This window comes from Xenopus laevis, chromosome 2L (genome assembly GCF_017654675.1).
Source record: "Xenopus laevis strain J_2021 chromosome 2L, Xenopus_laevis_v10.1, whole genome shotgun sequence".
NCBI classification, from domain to species: domain Eukaryota; kingdom Metazoa; phylum Chordata; class Amphibia; order Anura; family Pipidae; genus Xenopus; species Xenopus laevis.
In genome coordinates, this window is record NC_054373.1 from 163967508 (window position 1) to 163989836 (window position 22329).

General features: G+C 40.9%; 1 protein-coding gene across 1 annotated transcript in view; it reads right to left on the minus strand.

Moving 5' to 3' along the window:
• The window catches only part of LOC108708699 (microtubule-associated tumor suppressor candidate 2), a 262184-nt gene that overhangs the window by 107193 nt on the left and 132662 nt on the right, over window positions 1-22329 (minus strand). Inside the window, exons 4-5 of the mRNA XM_041582652.1 lie at window positions 13289-13453; window positions 3397-3498 (exon numbers count right to left, since the gene is read on the minus strand). Of these exons, the coding sequence (XP_041438586.1) occupies window positions 3397-3498; window positions 13289-13453 (267 nt within the window). The remainder of the gene's footprint in view (window positions 1-3396; window positions 3499-13288; window positions 13454-22329) is intronic.

A 22329-nucleotide genomic window follows, 5' to 3' on the forward strand; every position in this document is an offset into this window, starting at 1 on the left:
TACTGAAAGATTCATTATCCGGAGCACACCAGGTCCCAAGCATTCTGGATAACAGGTCCCATACCTGTAGTGCAATTCACGAGGGAGGTTGTACACGGGCGATTTCTGCGTGATCTAACGTGCTGTGCAAAAACGCAGGCGTCAAGCTGGATGTGACAGAAATAAGGTAAGAGATGGAAATGTCCGATCTCGCCGCAGCGTTCATCCGGATGCAGGTGCAACGTCTCCATCCAACAGTCGTGTCGTGTCGGACGAGCGCTGCAACACCATCCGAAGTTTCTGCTGCTTACCTTACTTCCGTTGCATCCAACTTGACGCCTGTGTTTTTGCGCAGCGTGTCGGATCACTCAGAAATCGCCCGTGGAGTTCCTCCCTAAAAGGTGTTGACTCCAAACCTGTGACTTTAAAGCTCTGTACAGCTGAATGCAGCAAACGTTTATTCAGATTCAGTTCGGTTGGAACATTTGTGCAGGAATCAATTATTTGGTCAAATCTAAAAATGATGGATTTGGGGCATTCCTACTTGAATGAATAAGATTTCTGCGAGGTTCCTTTGCTGCGAGGTTCCTTTTTATACTATATATTAACTGTGTATTTAACTTTCATTTACTTTCCGTGAAACACAGGGGCCATTTTTGTCCACAAGTGCAGTGTGCAAAGTGCAATTTCAGATGCCATTTCTATGTTTTCTTTACCCACAATGCAGCATCTTCTATGTTTTCTTTACCCACAATGCAGCATCTTCTATGTTTTCTTTACCCACAATGCAGCATCTTCTATGTTTTCTTTACCCACAATGCAACACTCTGACTGGGGGGGGGAAGATGCACCTGACACAAATACATCCAATGTGTTAACTCAAACAAGTTGCCTTTGCACTTCTAATCAAACACAATAATGCTGAAACATGTGGAAACATGGTGGTAGCTCCAGGATTCACCTGCAGGCCCGGACTGGCAATCTGTGGGTTCTGGCAAATTCAGGCTGCTGTATGGTTCCATAGAAAGTTACCATATAGCGGGTGGGTAGGGGGCTATTTGGGCTGGTAGGTGGCTGTTTGGGCCTCTGTGTACTTGGAATGGCAGGGCCTATTTTGACTCCCAGTCCAGGCCTGCCTGCAAATAAGGAATTGGATTTTTTCATGTAGGGACTGTGAGGAAATTTACACAATTGCAACTACACTTGCGCTTGTAAATGACCCCTACAGAATATTGTGAGCAGTCTATAGAATTCATTTTTGTCCACAAGTGCAGTGAGAAAAGTGCAATGTAGAGTGCAATCACCTTGCTTTGTTTCCCCATGATGCGTGTTTTTTTTCCCATAAAGCGGTTATTGCTCCTGATGCAATTGCAGTGAGGCATCAAAACTAACACAGTTGTCATTGCACAATTGCGCTGAAAGTTTTCCAAGTCTCGCTGGAATCATTTTATGTGTTCAGCAAGGCACAAGTGCGTTGCTCCCATTGACACAGGGCGCTAAGCATTAGTGATGCCGACCTGACACGCACCGGACCCTAACCCGCCCACCCCCACCTGAGCCCAAATTCTGGCTTCCATTTTTAGACCCTCCCTGGTGATGACGTCACAAAAGGGGCGGCTGAGCAGGCGTGCATCTTTAAAAAATGAAGCCGGAAGTCGGAAGCCAGCAGTTCAAGGTGGCAGGCGGGGAGAGTGGCCCGCCCCCCGTAAATGGGAGTGCTGGGTCGGCCCGAACCTGCTCGACCTGTGGGTAAAACCACCACAACAACAATTAATTTTCAAGCGTCAAAATCGTTCGGACACATTTGGACAAAATAGTCGATTGCGTCAAAATAATTTTGACACCTATTGACTTCAATGCGTTTAGTGACAGATTCGCCCGTCACTGGTTTTCACACAAATGATTATGGAGACATTTGTGTAGACACAACTGCGGTATATGTCTATACAATATGTGCTACACAGCTCACACAGCACACTTGAACTGGCCATACATAGGGAGGTCTGCTCGTTTGGTGACATTGCCAAATCAGTAGATCTCTTCCCGATATGTTCACCTCAAGGTGATCCAATTATGGGCCCAAGGATCAGATCGCAACGAGAAAAATACGGGTGGATTAAGGGCCGCATCAACAAACTTTCTGTCCATGCTACGGTATTTATATTTAAAGTAACTATAACATAAACTCTGCTTATAAATGAGACCCGTTTTGTGCTTAAATTCAGGAACAGTCGGTAAAAACAAATCAAAAAATATAGAAGTGCAAGCAAAGCAGAGGAAGGGTTTGGAACAGCAGTTGGATAGAGTTCGGTTGCTATCAGAAAACAAACCATCCATTTAGTGTGACAGTAAACAAGTACAAAAGGTGAGCAATTTTATCAGTGGGAACACAAAATCCTGCTAAAGACAATCAAGGTCAGCTCTGCCCTGCCAGGGCTATTTAAACAGGTGCGAGCCTATCAGCTGTCCAAAATGCTCCAGATATTCTTGGAACAGCATAAAGCTGCTAATCCGCACACAGAAGGCTAAAATAATAATCACTCTTCTCCGCACCAGGTCCCTCCATAATCTGCTGCATATGCTTACTAGCAACTGTCAGACAGGGTACTAGCATTTAATAGCAGCATCCCGAGATATAAACAAAGCTTTATCTTATTTTATATATATATACAGTACATATAAAGAGAGAGAGCTGAGACAAACTGAATTAAACAGCTCTTTGGTGTGGACTTGGATCTTAATGAGGACAACCTGCTCCATCATCAAACACCGGTCTGAGCAGAACAAAGCAACCCAGAGAAATCTCCTTTTATATGGTGCTCGGTGCCCACCTCCAGTGTAATCACCATAAAGGACGGATCAAATATAAAAATGTCAGGATAGAAGTAATGAGATAATATAGTAATGTGAGTAATAAAGAGAAGCATTAGGCAGAATAGCACTGTCAATAAAAATACAAAGAACTGAGAATGTGTATAATTTGCATAATGAATAGTAATTTAAACACGATCTGGTATGTAAGACAATAGAGGAAAAATTAGCAGGAAAATCATGGAAATCTGAGCTGTCTTTCTATATTACATATACAATTCTTCTAGTCTGGAGTCCAGAAGAAAGGCATTTTCAGTTGTCAGTTCCTACCAGCTATCTTCCCCTTTGAAAGCAAGTGGGTTCTTGGGTGTTTCCTCCCAGTCTCTTCCACTTGGTACTGTGTGGGAATTTTGGACCTTCAAGGGAATCTTATTTTGGCCATACATCTATTAAAAGTCTACTTATGAAAACAAGTAGTCAGAGGCTATCTATGTTTCCATACAGCTAAACAAAAGAATTCAAGGCAGTGCAGGCAAACCTTTCTATCTCCCCAAATGTTCATTAGAAAGCAGGGCCAGCTCTTCTTGTAATGCTCCTCTTACTTACCTGGTGACTGAATCTTGTTAGCTGTTGGTGCTTGTCTTTTAGGCGATGAAAGAGCTGGTCTATTAATAATCTCATGGTCTTTCTGTGTCTCCTTCTTCAACCCTGAAAAACATAGAGCAGGAGACTTATTAAAACTGCTAAAGGAGTTACCCCTCAACATCTTGCTTTGAAACCAGGATATTTTTTACCATTCAATGATTATGCGCCTGTTATGTCCAGTCCAGGGGAGAAGCTTACATTTTTGTTTGGGCACGATATGAATTGACGACTTTCCACTCCAGATCTTCTAATTATATATGAATATACAGTATTTAAGTTGTTCTCTCTTAGGGGAAGGCTAAACCTCCCCATATCTGCATTATTCTATGCATATGCCAGTCATGTCTACTGCCTGATAAGCCCTCCGCCACAACAAGCAACAAGTGATGCAAGTGATGAGATGTTGCAGAGTTTTTTTTCTGGTAGGTCAGCATCAGAGGGGTCCCTAGGAAAGAAATGCGCCCACCGCACATTATAAGAAGATTGGTGGCCAGGGCCCCTTAAACGTCCATGCCTTCCCAAAGTCAGCAGCTCTCAGAAACATGGGGGACCCAGCTAATCAAGTAAGTATGGCGTGGCAGGGCCCCCTTACCCTCGGGCCCCCTACAACTCTCCCCCCTGTCCCCCCCTGATGGCGGCCCTGCCTATTGAGCCCTACAATGTTAACATTATTAATATTTAGCCACACAACCAGCGGTGATTGTTACTGAATCGATACATAGATCACTGCATACCTTTCCCTGTCAGCCTTGTGTAGGACATTAACCCTTTATTGTTTGTTTATGTATATATTAAGTAATTTGCATACTTGCTTCACCCTTTCTGACGCCAGATGATGTCAACACTCCCCTTTTCTCGCCATTTGTTTGATATTTTGCACTTTGAGAAAGGCTAGAGTGCTAGCCAAAACGTCAGCAACTTTTTTGCTAAATAAAATTCACTTTTATTTTTCATAAGACCTGAGAGTGCTCGCCTCCTTTGTGGATATTGCCGTCTCTCTCTCTCTCTCTCTCTCTCTCTCTCTCTCTCTCTCTCTCTCTCTCTCTCTCTCTCTCTCTCTCTCTCTCTCTCTCTCTCTCTCACTCTCTCTCTCTATATATATATATATATATAGATTTTATGGTTCTGTCTGGCAGAGAAGAGGGTGTCCTTTAGGAATTGGATAATCGGCATGTTATGTTAGTGCTTTATTTTATAAATTCATGTAATTCATGACTTTGCAATGATCCAGGGGAATTGTATGAGATTATTTTTTTATTATTATTATTATTTTTTAATACTAACAACAGAGATCTTTATTAATTATGCAAGCCGAAAGAAACATATACAGACGTTGTATTGTGAGTTAACTGTGACAGGCAATCCTATGGAAAGGTAAACAAATTCATGAAAACTTGCTTTTCTGGGCTCTTTTGCAATATACATGCTTTACTTTTGTATCCAGGATGGATACAGTCAGTAGAAAATTATGTTACCGGGCAGAGAAGAGTCATCTGATAGTTCTCTGGTCAGTTCTAAGCAGATCAATATCACAGGACTTTCCTTTTTTTACTATCTTGATTTTCTACTGTGTCAAAGTCAGCAGAAAGGTCCAGCAAGTGGAAATGTTGACTTAAATTAATCATATTAGCACTGGAAAACCTGCATATAGCAGTGATTTCCCTGTATAACCTATAGTGCCTATGGGTAGGTTGGCATTCATGGGCAGTACATGGAAGTCACTATAAGGACTCTTGTTTCCAGAGTCACTAGGTTTTTTTCTTCAACAGTTCTTTTTTTTATGTTTTTGTAGATGGAAACATATAATATGGTCTGATGTTAAGAGACTGTGTGAAAGACTGAATGCCAATAAAGAGATTACCAACAGAATTACCAACAGAATTGTTTCTATGAAGGACGGTTGGAGTGAAACGAATTGAATCGGTTTATAAGTTGAGGGCCGGAGGAAGTTTAACCACGGAAATGAAGTTAATGCATTATATTAAGACTTTGCTAAAGCATTTGATGCTCTTCCCCTTAGGAGCTGACTGCAATAAACAGAAAAGCATAGCCTACAGGAAGGAAGCTATAGATGGATCAAGAAATCCAAGAATGGATCATTTTTGAAATGCAATAAGTAGAAATGTGCCTTTTCACTTATTAATGATCTACAAGTCGGTCTGGAAATATCAGTATTAATTATTGCTGATCAATCAATAAAGGTGGTTGTTAATAATAGGTCTTTCTCTCACTTGAGAAAGAGCTCAGCTCGAAACATGTCGTGACACATTGAAGCACTTGAGTTTTGCAGTAAAGTTCTGCGTATTGGACCTATTATTAACCACCACCTTTATTGTTTGATTATATTGCTTCACTGGACGGAAGCCGTGGTTACAGGTTTACCTACTGAATCTATCTTTACTTGGTGTTGCATATAATTATTGATTGTTTTTGTATGTGTGGCTTGGGTTTCCAGTCTGAGACTGAACTGAGCCTGAGAAAAGACACATGCCCATCAAGTTCAAGGCAATGCCCTCTTCCTATTTTAGCTTAAATGGTTCCTTTAATTTTCATAGGACACAAAAAAAGTATAGTTATACAGCTCTTCCATCTGAGTAGAACACGGATCTACCATTCATGGGAGATATTTCATTCAGATGAAGTTGCATTTCTTATCTGCAGTGCAAATGTTGGTGCTGTTCTAGTGCAACCCAATAGAAAAACCTGCCTTTGACTGAAACTGGTTGGAAATGGTACTTTAATTCCCAGCACTTGCCATTGGTACTTTTTGACAGACAAGCCCATGATCAAACTGGATCAAAATCTGCCTAAATGGGCAGGGAAGTAGTTTAGCTAAAGCTCCCCATAGACGCGACGATTCTTCTTGCCGAACGACCGATTTTCGGGAAGCCCGACCAATACTTCGAAATTATCGTGCGGTTAGTGGTATTCGAACGATCGTACATCTTACGATTTTTCGGCCGACATCTGTCGGGAAATTGATCGGCCAGGTCAAAAAATCTTTGTCGGTCCCAGTGCAATCTATCTATGTTTGCAGGGCCAAGCAGGCAGCTCCCCTTTGTTTTCCTGGCAAATTGGTCTTTTTAGTCGATGGTAAATTCGTACGATCGTTCTGAGAAGATCGTGGTCTCACAATCAGGATCTGATCTTTTAAAAATCTCAACATCTATGGCCAGCTTTAGACTTCTTCTCAGCCTATATCTTTATGGTACAGGTATGGGGACCTGTTATCCAGAATGCTCGGGACCTGGGGTTTTCCGGATAACGGATCTTTCCGTAATTTGGGTCTTCATGCCTTAAGTCTACTAGAAATTCATTTAAACATTAAATAAACCCAATAGGCTGGATTTGCTTCCAATAAGGATTAATTATATCTTAGTTGGGATCAAGTACAAGCTACTGTTTTATTATTACAGAGAAAAAAGAAATCATTTTTGAAAATTTGGATTATTTGGATAAAATGGAGTCTATGGGAGACAGCCATTCCGTAATTCGGAGCTTTCTGGATATCGGGTTTCTGGATAAGGGATCCTATACCTGTAGTGGGAACTGGGAGGGAATCTCTTCTTACGTTCACTGAGACCCTTTAGGAAAAGATATAGAGTCAATGTGTATTTGTTGACCAGAAAATTCTTAGGTTAAGGTTTTTTTGTGCTTTTTGATTGTTCAGCAGCACTCCAGCCTGGAATTTCAGCAGCTGTTTGGTAGCAGAATCCAGTCTCAGAGAGCAACAACTTTTTTGTTGCTGGGGTCAGTGACCCCTATTTGAAAGCTGCAAGAAGAGGAAGGCAAATAATTTAAAAAAAATAAAAGATATTAAAAAAACTAAGACCAACTGAATAATTACAAAGAATAAGCCATTCTATAACATTAAAGTTAACTCAAAGGTGAACACCCCCTTTAAGCATAATGATTATAAAGCTAAATCCCAGCTCTCTTTGGGAACAAGAAAGTCAGAATTCAGCAGGTATTATTGTAGAGCGCTGGTTTTCTTTTTATTCAGTTGGTCTTTATTAAAAAAAAATGAAGACCAACTGAATAATAACAAAGAACAAGCCATTCTTTAACATTAAAGTTAACTCAAAGGTGAACACCCCTTTAAGCATAATGATTATAAAGCTGAATCGCGGCTCTCTTTGTGAATAAGAAAGTCAGAATTCAGCAGGTATTGTTATTATTGTAGAGCGCAGGTTTTCTTTACAGTGTGAGAACTCAATATGTTTCCAGCTTCATGCCTTAAGCCCTTTCATCGTGTCTGGGGAAAGTCAAAAGCAAAGCTGGAAATACTGTCAAACCGGCAGCAGCTTTCACGCTTTAGATTGAAATAGTATAAAATCCAGTATAACCTGAATGCGCAAACAGGGCAGGCACGGAGACATTATCTGTAGTTATACTGATACCCAAACCCAATATACACGTTGCTTTAGCACCTGATAAATCTCAGTAATGATTGATGAACTCATGTAGCTTCATATCCTGCAGATAATCTCCACCGAGCGCTCTAACCTTTCTCTTCACTCCCGGCCACTGCACTCTCTGATTATATCCACGATGACCTTAACCGCTCAACTTTCATTTTGCTTTATTGTGTTTGCTATAATTTTGTTTTCTTTTAACAAACTTAAATATACTGTGTTTATAACTACTGGGACCTCAGGGTGAAGTCTGATGCTGCTGAACGATGCGCTTGCTCTCAGACAGAGGGGTTCACTTACCAGAGTTATTTGATTGCATTTATCACTGGATTCAATCGGATTAAACCAGTGAATTGAAATTTTACTGATTTAGACATATTGGTAAATATGCTAGCAATCACAAAAACGTTTATATTGAGTTTAATTGCGATTTGTTTTTGCGACCGTATTCCACAAAAACTCAGAATTCAAAAGACAAAATAGCCACGACTGCAGAACAAAATTTGAACACAGACTGCATTAAGGGTCAGGCCTAGGGTTGCCACCTGTCCGGTTTTGACCTGGACAGCCCGGTATTTCGAGGGGCTGCCCAGGTCTATACTTCCTGCCCAGTTTTCCAAATAAGGAAAACTGGGCGGGATTCCCTTGATTGACACAGTGATCGGCCAATTGCTGATCGCTGCGTCATAGCCCCACCCACTGATGTCACGGGTCCGCCCACTGCCATCATAGCCCTGCCCACTGCCATAAATGACCCGCCCCCGCCCGGTCTCAGCCAGACATAAAGGTGGCAACCCTAGTCAGGCCACACTGGGGGTTTTGGGAGATTTGGTCGCCTGGCGACTAATCGCCTCATTTTTGCGGCGACCAATCTCCCCAGACGCCTTCTCTCACTCTGCGCTGGCTAAAATGAAAAAAACTCCGGCGACCAAATCTCCCTAAAATGCCCAGTGTGGACTTACCCTTAATCACATTGTTTCATTCATTTTCAACAAGGCTGAAAATCTCAAAGCTTTTAATAACAGGGGAGGGGGGAAGGAAGTAAAAAAACTTGAGACAATTCTCATTGACTTCTATAGAAACTCGACACTTTTTACTTGCCGTGTTTTCCTGGCGCCTTTTTGTGGGGCTTTTTCTTGAATAAATTCCAACTACAGTATTTGCGGTTTCAAAAAATATTCTTACATATATTCATGGTTGTTTATTTTGTCTTGAAACGGGCATAAACACAATCTCAAACTTTTAGAAATTGCACTGTATGCTGATTTACAAAAGAAAAACAGATTCCTACTACGATTTCTAAGGGCAAGGCGTTTTTGCGGCGTTTTTACGTTGCGTTTTTAAAACAGAATAGCCAGGCATAAATACGCATAAACTGCACTACCACTGAAACTAATGGAAAACGCACTATGGCAATTCACACACGGCACTTGCAAGCTGAAATCCGCCACAGGACCCCCGGATTTTCAGTTTAATAGCAGAAATGCCAATATGTCAAGAAACTACCAAATCAATAGACTATGGGTTCTGCACATTTGAAACCACACTTTGCATAAATACGCAGCGTATTTTAAATTTGGCGTCCAAATTCTCAACGAGAACAAGTTAAGTGCATGTTGGGAAAAGAATCCTATGTGCTGAAAAACGCATGAAAAACGCATGTTGACGGTCGCATGTGGTTTCAATGGCGTATTTATGCCTGGCTGTTCTTTTTTAAAAACGCAACGTAAAAACGCAACGTAAAAACGCAACGTAAAAATGCAACGTAAAAACGCAACGTAAAAACGCAACGTAAAAACGCAGCAAAAACGCTGTCTGGCCTTGCCCTTAGAGTGAAAAGCTTGTCAGTTATTTAATACAATTATGTATGAGTTCATACATATCACACACAAAAAATGGCAAAATGCAACTACTTTTTCTAATCTAAAAAGACAAGTTTGGCACAAGTGATTTGACACAGTGGCAACACAACATGCATTGTCCTAGTGATTCTTGTTCTTGTTTTGCCTCAATGACCAATAATTATTATAGGAGGCAATTTGAGACACTTTCCGTTGCATTGATGACAACTATTTAAAATCCAAGTGTCACGGCCGGCACCCGATACCAGAACAAATGCCAAGCACCCTGGTCTCGGCTCGGCTTCACCAGTAGTGTGACCACCGTTGGGCTTCGGGAGGAGCCCTCAGCTTACTTGGGTGCCACCTGGACTTAACGAGGGGTGCAAGGCGAGATGTTCTGGCTGGCAAAGGGGCACGGCTGTTTAGCAGAGTCTTTAGGCCGAAGGTCACAGTACAAAAGGTCAAGGCAAGCGGATGGTCAGACAGGCTGGATCGAGGCAGGCGGATAACAGAATCGTCAGGAAGGCAAAGGGTCAAAACCAGGTGATCAATCAGATGGGTTGAGGCAGAATCGGAGTCAAATAACAGGCAGAGGTCAAACCGGAACGTCAAACAGGAGGATTAAGCAGAGTCAAGGTCGGTTTCAGGCAAGGGTCAGGTTCCAGAGATCAGAATAGTCAAACAGGCAGGCAAAGGGTCAAAACAGATAATCAGGAACAGATTCACACAGAATAGCAACAGCTAAAGCACCAGGAACAAATCCTATCACGGGCAATCTAAAATTACAAACTGTCCCTTTAAATACATTCAAAATTCGCGCCATTGCGCCTGCGCCTTTAAGACGCGGACGGAAGCGGCGCGCGCGCCCTAGGCGCAGAAGATCCCTGCGGGCGTCCCCGCTTGGAGTGCGACGAGCGTCCCCGTCGCACTCCACAACCCCTACCGGGGTAAGTTATTACACCAAGATTGTGTTTTTATCAGATTCAAGGATCTAAAAAGCTGGCAAGCTTCTAAATAAGACAATGCAAGGTGAATTACATTAACATTCTGACTATTTTAGCAAAATTTTTTGAGTTTTGCTAATTCAGATTTTCAAAATGTATAAAAATAAATACATTTGAATTAAAACATCTGCCATCTAAAACCTGTCTCTTTGTAAACAGTCAGATTTGTAAACATTAATGGAACAAAGTGTTTTCATTGCAAGTGTGTTTTTACAGTGAATTCACACAATCGAGATTTTCTTTGTAAATATGCTAGCAATCGAGAAAACAATTATGACAAAAAAAATCTGCCTGCGAATTTTAAAAATAGCCCAAATTCAAAAATTAAATTTATAAAAAAAAGAAAAATCCAAAACATCTCTAACCTAGATTTCCTAGAATATGAACCTTGGCAATGATTTAATAAAATTAAAATTTCACCCAAAACTTTGATCAAAAATAGCAGCTGTCAGGATCAGCCAGGGATTTGAACTCCTCGAACTCTTGTTTTGTTCTGGACACTGGCTGCATATGCCTTATGAGCCACTGGGGGCTCTTGGGGCTGATTCTGAACACTTGTGTTTGATGTTTCTGTTTATTTGCCTGTTCACAGTATGTTTCCTCTCTGTTTTCCACCCACCTCGTTTACCCTCATGTGTCTCCCATTCCTAATCACCTTCCCTTTATAAAGCCCGTCCTGAGCTTTGCTCAGGGCTGAGTCATTGAATGTAATTTGTTTGTTCCTGACCTGCTGTTACCTGAATCTTGTTACCTGAATCTTGTTACCTGAATCTTGTTACCTGAATCTTGTTACCTTACAGCAGCATTCTAATACTTCTAAGCCATGTTGGGTATAAATGATTTCTCTTTAATTTATTTTTAAACAATTTTTTTACTTCTTAAAAGTTTTTTATTTCACTATAGAAATCTTTAGTCATACTCAATGTACATTTTTTTTTTTTATGATGGGACAGAATATATTTTGGCACAGATGTTTCACGTTATAGTAAATTGTGTGAAAATGTTTTTTCTTTTTACAGTGACAACACAGAAAGAAGGTTGACTTTTTAAATAGATTTTTTCCAAAATCTGCACCTTTGTGTCACTATAAAAAGATAAAAACAAAACCCCCCTACAATTCAACTACAGGTATGGGATCGGTTATCCGGAAATCCTTTATCCAGACAGCTCCCAATAACAGAAAGTCCATCTCCCATAGACTCAATTTTATCCAAATAATCCATACTTTTAAAAATTATTTCCTTTTTTTTTTCCTGTAATAATAAAACAGTAGCTTGTACTTGATCCCAACTAAGATATAATTAATCCTTATTGGAAGCAAAACCAGCCTATTGGGTTTATTTAATGTTTACATGATTTTCTACTAAACAAGTTATGAAGATCCAAATTATGGAAAGATCCCTTACCCAGGAAGCCCCAGGTCCCCAGCATTCTGGAAAATAGCTCCCATTCTTGAATAACATTAGTTATCAAGTAACAACACTGCACAGCCTATTGAATATCTCTAGATGAAACTGTGCCATTGATGTTTATGTACAATATGTAAGGAAACAATATGGCAGCCCCTGCTCATCTGCATGAATGGCATTTTGTCAGTTTGTAACATTTGTTAAGTGATAAATTAGAGAACCCCGGCAGCAAAATTAAATTTTTATTAGGCCTGAGAAACATGTTGCCAAAGGATACTATGAGGGAATGAGCATATGAATGTTTACTTATTACTATGGGGATATACTGATCTCAGGCAGAAAATATATAAACTCTGTCATAGTGAGAAGTCTCCCAGAAAGTGTCAAGCTTCTGTCTAGTTCTTCTACTTACTTACTGCTTGTTAAAGGGGAAACTGCTTGTAAAATAGAATTCGCTGTTTGTAATGATGAGCAAATGTTCTCGGCAGCTGCGGACACGCGTGAAATTTTTTTGTGAAATTGCAACAAAAAAGTTGCCAAGACAAAAATAGTCGCCATAAGAAAAAACGGCCATTTACTTTAATGCATTTGTAGTGAGAAAACTTGTCATGCGTGTAACAAAATTGTTCATAAGTGCGTAAAAAAAATGTTAACTTCAATGCATTTCACAAATTTTTCTCTGCTGAGCGAATCTTTTTGGCAAATCGAAATGGAACAAATTCACTCATCACTAGCTGTTTGCATTCAGTGACAAAAGTGGTGTAAAGCACAGTTTATAAGGATAAATTTTCCAGTAGCTTTTGTGTATTGTAAATGTATACAGTGCTGTACAATACTCAGGGTCGGACTGGGGAGCCATGGGCCCAACAAGGCTGCTGTCTTAGGGGCCCCCCTGCGACCCATGTCCATACTGCAAAGTCCCCCTCTGACAATACTCCTGGGTACAACCAGTGCTCAAACTGTCAATGGAAATGGATATACCACTGCACTGCTAAGCGTCCTTCTTCTCCAACCAAGTGTCTTGCTAGTTTATTTATCAGAAAACCCTACGGGTGACTAAAGCTTATTTTTGTTTCCTCATTTTAGCAGGATGGAAACATTGCTTCAGCCTAATGAGCGCTTCTCTTCCCCTGATGGGCTAATGCAGATGGCATGTTATTGTTTTCGGAAACAGAATTGCTTACCAGCAGGTGATGTGGATGTTTTTGGTGCTGGAAGTAAACTCCTGCGGGGAATTATCGTGCTGCTACACACTTGCAGTACAGTCCTACTGCTACCCTTGAGGATATCCTTTGAAGGCAAGATGCTCTTTGGAGTGGATTGCTCTTCATTTGCAAGGCTTGTACCTGCTGGAATCAAAAACACAGCACTAATTATAACATCATAAAATGTGTATATCATAGATGTATTGAGGTCAGATGTATATATTTCTCATATCACATTTCTCCAATATATGTATTAAGAAGTAACAACTTATTGTAATTTTGCTAATACTAATATCACAAGCATTGCTCTTGGACTTAATAATAACACACACACATGGTTGTATTGTCTGAATAGTTAGAGGGTGTGAACAGTCTTCTGTGGGATAGCAGGTATAGTAGGGAGAGATGGTGCCTATAGTAACAGTGGGATAATAGTCTCTGGGAAGGGAGTGTGACTGGGATAGCAGGTATAGTAGGGAGAGATGGTGCCTATAGTAACAGTGGGGATAATAGTCTCTGGGAAGGGAGTGTGACTGGGATAGCAGGTATAGTAGGGAGAGATGGTGCCTATAGTAACAGTGGGATAATAGTCTCTGGGAAGGGAGTGTGACTGGGATAGCAGCTATAGTAGGGAGAGATGGTGCCTATAGTAACAGTGTATAATAGTCTCTGGGAAGGGAGTGTGGCTGTGGGATAGCAGGTATAGTAGGGAGAGATGGTGCCTATAGTAACAGTGGGATAATAGTCACTGGGAAGGAAGTGTGACTGTGGGATAGCAGGTATAGTAGGGAGAGATGGTGCCTATAGTAACAGTGGGATAATAGTCTCTGGGAAGGTAGTGTGACTGTGGGATAGCAGGTATAGTAGGGAGAGATGCTGCCTATAGTAACAGTGGGATAATAGTCTCTGGGAAGGGACTGTGACTGTGGGATAGCAGGTATAGTAGGGAGAGATAGTGTCTATAGTAACAGTGGGATAATAGTCTCTGGGAAGGGAGTGTGACTTTGGGATAGCAGGTATAGTAGGGAGAGATGGTGCCTATAGTAACAGTGGATAATAGTCTCTGGGAAGGGAGTGTGACTGTGGGATAGCAGGTATAGTAGGGAGAGATGGTGCCTATAGTAACAGTGGGATAATAGTCTCTGGGAAGGGAGTGTGACTGGGATAGCAGCTATAGTAGGGAGAGATGGTGCCTATAGTAACAGTGGGATAATAGTCTCTGGGAAGGGAGTGTGACTGGGATAGCAGCTATAGTAGGGAGAGATGGTGCCTATAGTAACAGTGGGATAATAGTCTCTGGGAAGGGAGTGTGACTTTGGAATAGCAGGTATAGTAGGGAGAGATGGTGCCTATAGTAACAGTGGATAATAGTCTCTAGGAAGGGAGTGTGACTGTGGGATAGCAGGTATAGTAGGGAGAGATGGTGCCTATAGTAACAGTGGGATAATAGTCTCTGGGAAGGTAGTGTGACTGTGGGATAGCAGGTATAGTAGGGAGAGATGCTGCCTATAGTAACAGTGGGATAATAGTCTCTGGGAAGGGACTGTGACTGTGGGATAGCAGGTATAGTAGGGAGAGATAGTGTCTATAGTAACAGTGGGATAATAGTCTCTGGGAAGGGAGTGTGACTTTGGGATAGCAGGTATAGTAGGGAGAGATGGTGCCTATAGTAACAGTGGATAATAGTCTCTGGTAAGGGAGTGTGACTGTGGGATAGCAGGTATAGTAGGGAGAGATGGTGCCTATAGTAACAGTGGGATAATAGTCTCTGGGAAGGGAGTGTGAGTTTGGGATAGCAGGTATAGTAGGGAGAGATGGTGCCTATAGTAACAGTGGATAATAGTCTCTGGGAAGGGAGTGTGACTGTGGGATAGCAGGTATAGTAGGGAGAGATGGTGCCTATAGTAACAGTGGGATAATAGTATCTGGGAAGGGAGTGTGACTGTGGGATAGCAGGTATAGTAGGGAGGGATGGTGCCTATAGTAACAGTGGGATAATAGTCTCTGGGAAGGGAGTGTGACCGTGGGATAGCAGGTATAGTAGGGAGAGATGGTGCCTATAGTAACAGTGGGATAATAGTATCTGGGAAGGGAGTGTGGCTGTGGGATAGCAGGTATAGTAGGGGGATATGATGCCTATAGTAGCAGTCGGATAAATAGTCTCTGGGAAGGGACTGTGACTGTGGGATAGTAGGGAGAGATGGTGCCTATAGTAACAGTGGGACAATAGTCTCTGGGAAGGGAGTGTGATTGTGGGTTAGCAGGTATAGTAGGGAGAGATGGTGCCTATAGTAACAGTGGGATAATAGTCTCTGGGAAGGGAGTGTGACTGTAGGATAGCAGGTATAGTAGGGAGAGATGGTGCCTATAGTAACAGTGGGATAATAGTCTCTGGGAAGGGAGTGTGACTGTGGGATAGCAGGTATAGTAGGGAGAGATGGTGCCTATAGAAGCAGTGGAATAACAGATTCTGGGAAGGGACTGTGGTTATGGAATAATGCATAGACTATAGGGCAAAAACATTCACTGAACCCGGCCAGCTGCTGCTATTCTTCAGTTCAGAGAAGTTGCAGAACCTACTGTTCATCTTTAAGCAGCTGACCATTCACTTCACTGAAACTAAAATGGAGTTGGCAGAGAGAATCAGGGAGGCAGCAAGTTGAACATCCCTCTCTAAAGAAATGACCTGCTTTGGGCCCATGTTTTCCAGCACCATCCTTGCTTGTAGGAAGCATGTAAAGCAATTATTAGGCATATGGGGATGTGCAAAAGGGGTTTCATGCAAATCAAAGACATGGGATCTATTATTCAGAATACTCAAGACCTGGGGTTTTTGGGATAAGCAGGCTTTCTGTAATTTGGATCATCATACCTTAAGTCTGCTAAAAAACAAACATTAATTAAACCCAACAGGATTGTTTTGCCACTAATATGGATTGATGATATCTTAGCACAGACCATGTACGAGGTGCTGTTTTATTATTACAGAGAAAAGGGAAAAATTTTTTTTAAATTGTAATTAGTTTAATTAAAATAGAGTCTATAGAAAGTAACCATCCTGTATAATGGGTTTCTGGCTAAGCGATCCCATAGCTGTACACTTAAAAAAGCATTTCCCCGCATATAGCAGTTATGTCAGTCTATATAATACATAAAGGTTCTATATTTCTGTGATATTTTCTTCTTTTGTGTTTCTGTATGTTCTCACTTCATCCACTTGGGACAAATTACCGATAATTAAAAATGGCAATGTTTATCCGACTTTGGGTTCATTTCCAGGTTAATGGCGCCTTGCTGAGAACATTGCATAGCTGTGCACTCTTTTTAATTATTAGCCTGGTAATTGCTGTCAGTGTTGGGGAGTGACATCTGTGTGCCGCAGTCAGTATTAGTGTAAAGAGAAGGGGTTTTCCTTAGCAAAATCAGAAATTAGATATTACATTTTTTTGTATATATTTTTAGATAGTGATCACCACATCTTCCTACTTTGCACAGAACTTCTGGTTCTGAATCTCAAAAACATGACATGCATTCAATAAAATATAAAGGATCTCCACCCAGGAACCACAGGTCCGTTTTTGGCCAGTTTTACCAGATTCAGCAAAGTGAAACTCAGAAGCTAAATTATAAACTCAAGAAATATACACCAGACATTCTTGAAACTATAGTTTAGTTCAAAAATGACCCCCCCAGACTATTTAGGGTAGGTTTTAATGACCCCATTAATACAGGTATGTGACCTGTTTTACATAATGCTTGGAACCTGGGGTTTTTTGGATAACAGATCTTTCTGTAATTTGGATCGTCATACCTTAAGTCTACTAGAAAATCATGTAAACATTAAAAAAAAACCAATAGGCTGGTTTTGCCTCCAATACGGATTAACTATATCAACCAGGCCTGGACTGGGAGTCAAAATAGGCTCTGCCATTCCAAGTACACAGAAGCCCAAACAGCCCCCTACCAGCCCACTATATGGTAACTTTCTATGGAACCAAAGAGCAGCCCCTCTGGCATTTGCCAGAACCCACAGATTGCCAGTCCGGGCCTGATATCAACACTTAAAAAAGAGCCACTAAGCTCGAAACATGTTGTGTTAAAATAAAACTTGCAGCACCTGCAGTTTTTGAGCCTGTTTGTCCGCAACTCTAAAGACTTTTGCATTTGCACCAGCCTCTAATTGGGACAGAGGCCTTGGCACGGGCGATTAATCGTGAACAGAGGTACAATCATTTCTTGTCCAGATGAATTATATCTTAGTTGGGATCAAGTTCAAGCTACTGTTTTACTATTACTTAGAAAAGGGAAACCATTTTAAGAAATTTGCATTATTTGGATAAAATGGAGTCTATGGGAGACAGCCTTCCCGCTTCTGGATAACGGGTATCAGGATAACAACTCCCATACCTGTAATGTATGCTATGGTAGCAACTAGTAATTAAAATGAGGCGTATAACTGATATTAAACGAATTCTTCTTCTTAAACCTAACTCCGTACATCTATAGGACCTTTTATCCAGATTACACGGGGTTTTCCGGATAAGGGATCTTTCTGTAATTTGGGTCTCCACACATGGGGGCAAATTCACTAAAGCACAAAGCGGCTAGCGCAAATTCGCCAGCGTGACGTCATTTCGTTACTTCGCCGATTTACTAACGGGTGCTGGCGTAAAGTGGTCCTACTTTAGCGATACTTCGCACCGTTATGCCAGACGAAGTTGCGCTATGGCGAAGGGATGTAACTACACTAATTCACTAACTTGCGCATTTTACTGAACGTTACCTCTTGCGCCAGACTTGCCTTCGCCACCTCAGACCAGGCGAAGTGCAATAGAGTAGATAGGGATTGCTTCAAAAAAAGTTTAAATTTTTTTTTAAGTCCCAAAAAACTCTGGCGTCTTTTACTTTTTTAATGGTGATAGGCTGAAAAAGATTGTACTTTTTTTTAGGGGTACCCTCCCCCCCCTACAGTTCCTAACATATGGCACCTAAACTATACAGTGGGCACATGTATAGGGCAAAATACAGCTTGTGTAATGTATTTGCTGCTACATATACGTCCATTGTACTTTAACTTGGCGCCGTATACAAATTAGCCATTGCTAGTGTAACTTCGCTTTGCTTGACAAATTAACGGTAGCGCAACTTCGCTACCTTTCGCCTCCTTGAGCGCAACTTCAGATTTTAGTGAATTAGCGGCGCCCTGGCGAAACTTCACCTGGTGAAGTGCGGCGAAGGCGTCGCTAGCGTATTTTCAGTGCTTAGTGAATTTGCCCCCTTATCTCTACTAAAAACAACAATTTTAACATTAATTAAACGCAAAGGATTGTTTTGCCCCCAATAAGGATTAATTGTATCTTAGTTTGGATCAAGTACAAGTTACTGTTTTATTATTACAGAGAAAGGGAAATTTTATTAAAATATTTTTGAACATTATTTGATTAAAATGGAGTCTATGGGAGATAGGCTTCCCATAATTCGGATTTTTCTGGATAATGGGTTTCCGGATAACGGATCCCAAACCTGTATATTAATTTTAAAAAAGGCTGATGATGAATTTTATAAAAATATTCTAAAGTGACAATAAATGGAGAAACCCTTGTTTGTCCAGAATCCGATTCTGTTTGCATGTTATGGATGGACCTGCCTCTCTGTCATTTTCCTGTAGAACTGTCCACATTTTGCAGCTTTGTATGGATGTACTTTTTGGTGAGTTTGAGGCACATCACACACACACACTTGGAACTGAAGCTAAATCGCAAACATATTCACGTGATGATCTAAATAAGATCTACTGACATATGACAATGCTTCAACACAAGTTTCCCCTGAAAATACAGCTAACAATGATAACAATAATAATGTAAAAAAGCTGGATGTTTTGGATTAGGACCTGTAAGACTTCTTCATTATCCCCCATTCTGCTCCGGGTCTAGCCAAGGTCAAGCCGAGCGGTTTCTTTACAGGATATTAGCAGCTGTAAACTGGGATCACATAGCTTCAGGGCAACAGTTTATTCCAAGTGAACAACCACCATGCATGTTATGTTAAGCAATGGGAGAGATCAGGACATCAAGCTGCACAGCTATTTGCTAAGGGGGCCTAAAACCTGGGCAGAATGTCACTTTGCATAGTCTTTAGTTACATCAAGACATTTGTGTTGGGATTTTAACCAGCCTGATAGATTTGTGGGAAAACACTAAACACAGTACCGCATATAAAAATGCTCAATTGTTTCCAAGCAGTATTTATAAACATTCTCTTAACAATCTGATACACATTGAAGAGAAGCCAGGGCAGATAATAAGCAAACTCCAGACTGTCACTACCTCTCACGACACTGGACTTTCAGGCAAGTTCTAGTTTTATGTCCATATTGCATTGAGCCCCACAGTTGCCAATCCTGTGTTCTGAGGAAAGTCAGATATACCAATTAGGGAGAGCTCCAACCCTACTACATTCCAAGCCCTTTAAGATAAACAGGCATAAATCAACTCAACTTGTGAGTGAGTGGGTCTGGGTGCAGCTTCCCCCAGGACCTTTCGCTTAAAATTCAACTTCACAGTTCACTAAGAATTTGATACTAACAGGTCACTCACTGCTCCACGTCTCTGGTCTGGGTGCAGCGCCCCGAACCCGCAGCTTGGGGAGACTTCACAGTGAACACGATTCCCTTGCAGCGCACACTCAACCGAACAGCAGACATCGTTGTGATTAAAACATCTTTATCCACCGGACAATCCCCCTAACGCGTTTCGTGTGAATACAAATGTACTCATAGGCATGATGAGTACGAGTGTGCACACAAAACGCATTGGGAGGATTGTCCGGTGAATAAAGATGTTTTAATCACAACGATGTCTGCTGTTCCATTGAGTGTGCGCTGCAAGGGAATCGTGATCACTAAGGAAAGTCAGCTCATCATTTCTAAAAAGACATCTCTTGTGTAGCCTGGCAGTGTGTAGGCTTGCCTGAAATTAATTAACTTTAATGAAACAACCATTGTAATAAGAATTCACAGCTGGAATAAATATTTAGAGGGTCAATGCCTGAAGATTTCCTGTTAACCACAATCAACCACCCAGGTACCATCTAATTCCCTAGAGATGAAGAGCAACCACCAGCAGAAATGGGGGGGGGGGGCCCTGAGGAGCTGCGCTTACAGAGAATATAATAGAACACAACACTATTGATAAAATCTTAACACTCACTTGATAGCATCCTTCATATAGTATGGGACTATCTACATGGAGTTTTTATGTCCTCCACTAGTCTGCATGGGTGTCCTCTGGGTACAGGCAGGTTAAAGGGGTGACTCGTCTTTCGAAGTATTTTTTGGGCTACTTCGACCATCGAATGGGCTACTTCGACTACGACTTCGAATCGAGGAATTTGAACTAAAATCGTTCGACTATTCGACCATTCGATAGTCGAAGTACTGTCTCTTTAAAAAAAACTTCGACCCCCTACTTCGGCAACTAAAAGCTACCGAAGTCAATGTTAGCCTATGAGGAAGGTCCCCATAGGCTTTCCTAAGTTTTTTTGATCGAAGGATATTCCTTCGATCGTTGGATTAAAATCCTTCGAAGGATCGCAGTATTTGCGCTAAATCCTTCGACTTCGATATTCGAAGTCGAAGGATTTTAATTCCTAGTCGAATATCGAGGGTTAATTAACCCTCGATATTCGAGCCTTAGTGAATCAGCCCCACTGTGTTAACTTACAGTACAGGTATGGGATCTGTTATGTGAAAACCCATTATCCAGAAAGTTCTGAATTACTGGAAGGCCATTCCTCATAGACTGCATTTTAATCAAATAATTCAAACTTTAAAAAATGATTCCCTTTTCTCTGTGTTAATAAAACAGTAGCTTGTACTTGATCAAAAGTAGGATATAATTAATCCTTATTGGAAGCAAAACCAGCCTATTGGGTTTATTTCATGTTTACATGATTTTCTAGTAGAGTTAAGGTATAAAGATCCAAATTATGGATCCGTTATCTGGAAAACTCCAGTTCCCAAGCATTCTGGATAACAGGTCTCATACCTGTACTTATTTTGGAACTTTTTTACTTCCACTGTCATTGCCATTGTGGTAAGAAGAATAAATTCATTGATAAATAGCCAGGCAGCCATGGATTCAATATGTAGCCGATGAGATGGCAACCCTAACAAAACCTAACTGGATATAAACTGCTAATATTTTTGTTCTTAAAAGGGAAAAATCTTACAGATATCTGAAAATAATTAAATTACCATGTAAAAGGTTTCTTCTTTTATTAGAAATTGTGATTTTGTCATATTTATAAAGTGGAAAAAGGTACTTAACTTTACTAAAAGTACTACGCTTCTGTTTAAAGTCTAATTAAAAGGCACTAATTTGTATCCATATTGGGGGCAAAATTGTACTTTGTACCGGGCTACATTGTAATATAGAATTAAGATAACAGATCCCATACCTTGCAAGGCAACTTACAAAGAAAAGGAGCAAAAAAAACCACATTGAAATACAGAACAATTTTAGTTTTTTATTCTTTAATGAGCAGCAAGTAAAGCTGTCAGTAAATTAGTCTTGGGTACGTATAGAAATGGGCACAGTTCTACTTTTTAAGGACAGAGCTGTGGAGTCGGGAGCAATTTTGGGTATCTGGAGTCAGAGTCAACAAAAAAGTACCGACTGCGACTCCTAGGGGCCGATTCACTAACTTCGAGTGAAGGATTCGAAGTAAAAAAACTTCGAAATTCGAAGTTTTTTTTGGGCTACTTCGACCATCAAATGGGCTACTTCGACCTTCGACTACGTCTTTGAATCGAAGGATTCGTAGTAAAAATCGTTCGACTATTCGACCATTCGATAGTCGAAGTACTGTCTCTTTAAAAAAAACTTCGACCCCCTAGTTCGCCATCTAAAAGCTACCGAAGTCAATGTTAGCCTATGGGGAAGGTCCCCATAGGCTTGGCTAACTTTTTTTGATCGAAGGATATTCCTTCGATCGTTGGATTTAAATCCTTCGAATCG